The 7,043-nt window shown below is 64.3% G+C and overlaps 2 protein-coding genes across 2 annotated transcripts; both read right to left on the bottom strand.

The window, feature by feature from the left end:
• Positions 1-934: 934 nt before the first annotated feature.
• Positions 935-3,315, bottom strand: H696_01735 (hypothetical protein). Its single transcript, XM_009495644.1, has 6 exons — positions 3,245-3,315; positions 3,039-3,125; positions 2,789-2,919; positions 2,265-2,699; positions 1,691-2,107; positions 935-1,498 (listed from the first exon to the last, which is right to left on the bottom strand). Exons 2-6 carry the CDS (start codon positions 3,091-3,093, stop codon positions 1,346-1,348), a joined length of 1,191 nt encoding a protein of 396 aa, XP_009493919.1. The 5' UTR covers positions 3,094-3,125; positions 3,245-3,315; the 3' UTR covers positions 935-1,345.
• Positions 3,316-4,229: 914 nt separating this feature from the next.
• Positions 4,230-6,354, bottom strand: H696_01734 (hypothetical protein). The gene is made up of 7 exons (XM_009495643.1): positions 6,197-6,354; positions 5,939-6,101; positions 5,709-5,767; positions 5,441-5,574; positions 5,151-5,286; positions 4,900-5,022; positions 4,230-4,688 (listed from the first exon to the last, which is right to left on the bottom strand). Exons 2-7 carry the CDS (start codon positions 6,069-6,071, stop codon positions 4,641-4,643), a joined length of 633 nt encoding a protein of 210 aa, XP_009493918.1. The 5' UTR covers positions 6,072-6,101; positions 6,197-6,354; the 3' UTR covers positions 4,230-4,640.
• Between the last annotated feature and the right edge of the window lie 689 nt (positions 6,355-7,043).

Below are 7,043 nucleotides of genomic sequence, written 5' to 3'. Positions count from 1 at the left end.
CGCCGGAGTCAGCTCGGCGCCCTTGGTGGCGAAAATCTCGGCAAGCTGCTCGGCAACCAGCGCATGGATATGCTTGAGGCCGGTGTAGTTGCTGGCGGCGAAGGAGGTCATCTTTCGACAGGGGAGGGGAGACAGGGCAGAGAGATGGAGGAAATCAACTGCTCACGGTGGGGGAGGGGGGGGGGGGAGGGAGGCCGAGAGGAGGGGTCTCGTCCTGCGGCACTGGTCGAGCGCCGCCTCCTAAAATGTGAAGCACTCAGGAGGAGCAGGCTTGCAGGTTGCGGACAGCGTGCGGGATCTCCGTGGAAATGTAATTTTCCGCGACGGCGGGAACATTCACGCGGGGCATTATGCGCGCCACATGCGCGCCCAGGCGCGGCTCGTCCGTCATCTTGGCCCCCCCCCCCCCCACCATTGCAAACCAGTCAGCTCCCTACCCCCAAAGCTTGAAAATACACCCCAAGAGCTGGGGAGGGAGGGGGGACTCGGTTCCCAGTCCGGGCCGGTGAGATAGCCCTCCCGACGGGTGTGTCCCCCGAAGGGAAGCACACCTGTCCAGGCCATGCAATGGCCAAGCTTTCCTGCGAGGCTGGGTGAACAAAAGCGCAGACGCCGGGACTCCGGCACTGTTTCGCTCGCTCTTGCCGCCCCGCCTCCTTCTCTTTCTTGACTCGGGTTGAGGGAGCATGGCCACTGCCGACATTTGCCATCACATGCGGCGTAGGTAATAACCCCCAGATCCGAGCACATGATCATAGATTCTGTATATTCTCCTTCGGCTATCCGAACAGCACCCACTCCTTTCGTCCATCTGGACGGCGCCCTGCGTCGCGATTTTGGCCTTGCTTTGCCCCCCCCCCCCCCCCGCTCTCCCCTCTCGCTGGAATGGCTCCCGCCCTGTACCCTCTGGTCACCGGGATACACCGTGTCTTGATCGGAGCGAGGAAGGTGTTTTTTTATTTGTTTGAGTGTTTGAATATTACACGGCCATGCGCCGGTGCGGGAAGGGCAGCAGGAAAAGTCGCGCGTGCAGATGTGGATGCGCATATCCGCGTGTGTGGGTACACCCGGCCGATGGCATTCAATGCGCGATTCGGCGCTGGAGCTGCGCAATACCTGCATCCCTGCCTTGGGTAGCTGACGTGTCGCCCCCCCCGGTCCACGCGCAGTGTGCGGGAATGGGCAGAGTGCGGAGGGGGGGGGGGAGTGTCGAGGAAGAAGGCGGGCCTTGACAGTGTCGGGAGGGAGAAAAGGATGGCCCCGTGCTCTCGCCACACGCGCCTCCACCAGCGGCATACTTTGACCATGGGAGACACTGCACGCCATGGGGACATGTGTGCCCACACTAGTTCGACCCGGGGGAGCCAGGGCCGCCACTTCCGCCGCCGGAGGAGAAGTCCGGAGGCGAGCGCAGAAGGTACTCGACCGCGGCATCAACACGACCCCCGGAGGAAAGCAGGGCGCGGATGTTGGCGGCCGAGTCATGGAAGCCCATGTCCTGTGCACGAGGGGGCCCAGGTCGAGGCGCGAGGCAAAGCCAGCCACATGGGAGCGGCACGGAGGACGCATCATAGCCAGGGAGGTGGATGACCATCGGGGGGGGGGGGGGGGTCAGACATTGCATGTGCGTGGGGGGTGAGGGAGGCGGAGTTTCCTAGATTGCTGCCTGGCACGCGAGGCATGTACTTACTTGGAGCATAGACAGCTGGACCTGGAAGCGAGACTCAGGGGGCTCGGCCGGGGCCTGGGCGGCCGCCGCAGCACCGCCGAAGTTGAAGGGAGAGCCACCAGCCGCGCCAGCACCGGCACCCGCAGCCCCACCGAAGGCCGACAGGAGCTGCTCCAGATGAGCCAGCGAGGGCATGGCGCCGGGGCCGGCCGCCGGCCGGTTGGTGCCCTCCTGGCTGGCGGAGGGGGAGCCGGCTCCCGAGGCACCGGCGGCGCCGAACATGCCACCGCCACCGCCCATCATGGAACTAAGGTCCACCCCGTGGCGCTGCATGACAGCCTGCATCTGAGCCTGGAGCTGCACGAACTCCGGGTCCATGGCCAGGCGGATCATGGCAGGATTGGACATCAGATTGCGCGAGCCGGGAGGCAGCATGTCCTGCATGGGGATGCGCCAAGACGGCAGGGCATAGAGGGCGGGGGAGGACCCCACGAGGGGGGGGGGGGGGAGGGGGGGGGGGGGGGGGGGCGGGAAGACGTCAGCGAAGTGGCGAGGGGCTTCCAGGTGAGGGGCATACCCGCGGCAGGGCACGGACCCGGAACATGGGGTTGTTCATGAGGGATTCCATCATGGCCGGGTCCGACATCATCTGGCTCATCTGCTCGCGCAGGGCAGGGTTCTGGCTAAGGAGCTGGTTGACCGCCTCGAAGTCGGGCAGACCGGAGGAGCCCTCCTCACCGTCCCCGATCAGAGACGACAGGCCGCCAGGAATGGCGCTCAGAATGGACCCAAGGTCGGCATTGGCCAGGGAGAACTCGCCGGCGCCGATGACCGAGCGCGACGGGTCGAACCCAGCCGAGATGTTGGTCGGCACGCTGGCAGCCGAGGGGGTGGCAGCCGAAGCCGGGCGAGGGGCGGCCGCCGGAGCCGGGGCCGGAGTAGTCGCCGGCCGAGCCGGGGCGGCGGCCGGAGCGGCGGCAGCCGCAGCGCGGGGGGCCCGCCCACGAACATAATGAATGGACACGCCATCCTACAGGCCATCGGGGAAAGCAGCGTCAGAACAGAGCGTCGGAGCCTTTCAACAAAGAGGGGAGGGGGGGGGGGAGGGGCGGCACGAACAACGATGTTGTAGGAGCTGAGCTGCTCACTGTCCTTCAGGACGCTGCCAGCGAAGATAAGACGCTGGGTCTCGGCGGAGGAGTTCTCCACCTTGGCAATGGCCTCCTTTAGGTCCATGGTGGTAGCGGCATCTGTGGCAGGCCGCGATGGAGGGGGAGACGGAGGCCGGTAAATGAGCTGCGTGGTGGGCCAGCGGTGCACACCGCCCTCCAAGAGAGGCAAGTGGGAGGATGCGGTTTGGCGATCGTACCATCGACCTCGACCTGGAACTTGTCGCTGTTGAAAGGGCAGATCCAAAGCTTCATGACGGTTATAGGGGGAGAGGGAAAAGGGGGGTCTGTGTTGGCGAATGGCCAGAGATTAGACAGGGCGGGGAAGACCGAGAGAAAGAGAAGGAGGGACGGGGGGGGGGGAGGAGGAGGAGAAAAGCGAGGATGGAGAGGGGTGAAAAGGTACGTGGGTGCCTGAGGAGGGGGAGGAGAGGAAAAAAAGGGCTGGGGAAAGAGGCAGAAGGGAGACGGGGCGGGATGGCTATTGGCGGGCGCTAGCCTGGGCGGGAGGGGTCAAAAGAAGGCCGCTCGGGCTCGCTCCTGGGCATCCACAGGCGAAAAGGGATCCCCACCGGGGTCCTTTCTTCCCCCCCCCCCCCCCCCCCCGGCCCCACTGCCAGCCCGATGGTACCCGCCTCCCGGCCCCGCCCGCCCCCTCTGCCGGGTCATATTGCCCCCTCTTCCGGCCCCACAGCCAGGGGCTCTGTCGGCGGGAGAATAGCTTCAGGAGCCGGGCGCCGGGCGAGACAAGTGTGGAGCATTAGCTACCACAACATCGGTCGCGATCAGTCCCCTAGTCAAATGAACGGACCAATGGGCGAGCATGCGCCACATAGTCCGGGCCGCCCACCGGGGCCCTGAGTCTCCCAACCCCCCCCCCCCCGCCCCCCCTCGGCCTGACTAAAATGCTTGCCAGGCCCGAGTCCCGCAAATCTCCGGCCTCCCCAGCACGTCGGCGCCTGGGCTCCTGTTTCGTGGGCTTCTCTTCCTCCCTCAGCACCCCAGCCGGGAGAAGGGACGTCCACCCGGGTGGGGAGACACATCACCGCTCCCCCAAGCTTATCCGAATTCTCCACCCCCGCGCGCCCGCAATACGATTAAGATCTTCCTGGGACCCCGCTAAATGGCGCGCTCGGGAGCTACCCATGCTCCGGATTTTGTGCACGCCCATATTTTGCTCGGGGCCCTTCTCCCTCCGGACATTTCTCCAATCTCCGGGTGCGAGGCTCAGGCTCCGGACACCAGAGGCATCGCGGTCCTCCCGCATCCCTCCCCCGCCAGCCCACCCGCTTTTGCTGGCAACAAGCGGAGCCGGGCAGGCCCTGCATGCCCCCCCCCCCCCCCGTCCCTGCTACCCACATGCGTGCGCAGTCGCGTCGGACAAACAATGGTCCCCTTTCTTCGACATTTTGTATTTTTTGATTTTTTCCGTTTTTCTCCGCATGGAGGAGACACAAACAGCTCCTTTTTCTCCCTCCGAGACCCCTCCAAAAGGGAGAGGGAGAAACAGGACATATTCACATCTAAAAATGCAGCACGAGGAAGCACGGCTGGACTTCTTTTCCCTTCCCCTGGCGGCGAAGAAGGGAGGTCGCGCGGAGTACATGCAAGGATATGCGGCATTTCGGCACACCGCTCGGGAAGGCGCTCGGCCTCGCTGCACTTCACAATGCACATGAGATGAAGAGAGGGTGGCAAAGGACATAGTCTCTCGCCTCCTCTGCGTGTGTGTGTGTGTGTGTGAGTGTGCTATCGAGGGAGGGCCACCCAGCACCAAGCCATGTGAAATCAAGACGATCTGCTTACAGCGGGCGCTCGAGGTCCTCATCGTCGTAAAGCTTGACGAGGACCTATATCCAGGGAGGCCGGGGAGAACGTCCAGTGGCGCGGGCAACATCGTGCAAGCATGGACGGCGCAGCGAGGAGAGAGACGCATCAGACACAAATAGCTCAAGGGAAAGCAAAGCCGGAGCACGGAGGGCAGTGGCGGTAGTTCTGGGCAGGAGGATGGGGGACAAGTTCCAGCAGGGGTTTTTTGACCCGCGCGGGGGAGAGACGCACCTTGCAGACCTTGACATAGGCATGAATGTAGGGGGTCATGGTGGCCAGGAGCTGCTCACGATCATCCTCCTTGGCCAGGGACTTGAGGAAGTCCTCGCGGTAGGGGGCGGCCTTCACGGCAAGCTACGAAGGGGCATACGCACAAGTGTGAGGCATACCATGTGGGGATGTATGTGAGTAAAGGGCCCAGCCAGGGAGAAGGACAGGGAGGAAAGGCAAAGCGAGGGGGAATGGGAAGCCGAAAAACGCACGCTGAACACATTGCGGACCAGGAAGCCGTGGTGCTGCTGAAGGGTGGTCTCGTAGGACTTGCTGAAGGAGACAGCCAGCTCCTCGGTGGGGTTCTCAAGGCAGCGCAGGAAAGCCTGGGCCAGGAACTCCATACCACTGTCAAAGCAGCAGCATTACATACGGGCCGAAGAGAGGAGAAGAGGAAGGGGATGTTGTGTGGGGATGTCAGCACGCCATGGGGGTGGGGGGGGGGCGAGAGAGAAAGAGAGGGGGGGGGGCAGCACGCAAGAGGGAGGCCGGAATGACGCACCGCTTGTACCAGAGAAGGGCACGGCTCGGGCTCTTGCCCTTCTGCATGAAGGTGCTCAGCTTGCGCTCGTTGGCGATCAGCTGGTTGAGGGTCTGAGACTCGGGGCCAGCGGAGAGGAAGCGCTGCTCCACGAGCTGCGATCGTGTGCAAGGGCGCAAACAGGGAGGGGGGAGGGGGGCGGGAGTGCATCAGCACAGGCTCGCTCTGGCGACCGACAGCAAGAGAGAGAAAGAGAGAGAGAGAGAGAGAACAAGAGCCTTGCACGCACGTCAATGTTCTGGACCATGTCCTTCTTGACCGGCGAGAAGGCCATCGAGTTGAGAATGTCTGGATTGCATTGATGACCATACATAGGTGACGGCAGCGACGCCAGGGAGGATAGGGCGTAGGCAGGTGCATGTGTGGGCGAGAGGGGGGGGGGGGAGTTAGCAGCCGATTGACTCTTCATGCACCGCGGGCTAGGAGGATAGCGGGTGGGGTGAGGAGGGGAGAACATACCGAAGATGTTGGACAGCTCACGAGCCGCGGCGATGAAGATCTCAGTGGGGATCTCGCCGTTGGGGTGGGCGTCAATCGCGCTGGCGACATCGATCCAGGTCTTGTCCATGGTGGCGAAGAAGTTGGTGGCCATGATTGTTGTTGTAGTTGCTGCTGCTTGGGACTATGCTTGGGTGTCAACATGGGCGCCAGCGAGAGAGGGAAGGAGGGAGTGAGGGAGAGGGGGGGAGAGGGAGGAGGAATCGAGGGGGATCGTACAGCGGCAGGAAGGGGGAGGGAGGGGGGGGGAAGAAAAGGGGCGAGGCGGACACTTCGAGTGGCGCGCTTCGTGGGTGTGTAGAACCCGGCGCCCGACCGGGAGAAGGCAACGCTGGTGCCTGAAATGGCCGGGCTGGCCAGTGGACGAGGAGGCCACCCATCCCCCCCCCCTTCTCTGCCCTCCGCCTGTGCTGCCGTTGCCACGGTCGCTGCCAAGCATCGGGCAGCGGTGCCTGGCCGGGGCGCGCGGGGGTCATTTTCCGAGCAATGGTTGTTGGTTGATCTCAGCGTCAGTGAGATCCGCGGTCCCGCTGATCCCATCCACTGGTCCAGGGCCGAGCACGGCGGGGGAGGGGGGGGGAGGCGAGAATGACATTGTTCTGTTGCCCCTTGGGTGGAAACTGTCTCCGCGAGCAGGAACGCGGGCCGGCTCGCACCCCCGGCACCACCCGCGAGGTTGCATGCCTCCGGGAGTCCGGCGACCGTTTGCGGGCCTGGGGAGCAGGTCCGCGAGGCACGGCCCCCGCCCGGCCCATGCCCGGAATTCTCTGTTGCTGTTGCTGCGGCTGCGGCGGCCTTCATCAGCCAACCTGACAGGTGCACCCCCCTGCTGCCCTGGAGAGCGCGACGACGCACTCGTGGCCGTGCTCTAGTAGCCCCAGCTTGCAGACGCTTAACCACCCTTGGTCACCTCAACTCCGGGCCCCTGATTCGGATGGCGGAATAGCAACCGGCGCCCGAGCGGCCGCGGGCAATCGAGTCCAGCAGATGCGCCCGCAAGCGGGGGAAGGGGATATCACCTGCGATTATCGTCGGCCTGCCCCTCCGGCGCGCCTGGGGGGGGGGG

This window comes from Fonticula alba (genome assembly GCF_000388065.1).
Source record: "Fonticula alba strain ATCC 38817 unplaced genomic scaffold supercont2.2, whole genome shotgun sequence".
In the NCBI taxonomy this organism is placed as follows: domain Eukaryota; order Rotosphaerida; family Fonticulaceae; genus Fonticula; species Fonticula alba.
The sequence above is the reverse complement of the archived record's forward strand: the minus strand, read 5'-3'. Positions and strand labels throughout refer to the sequence as shown.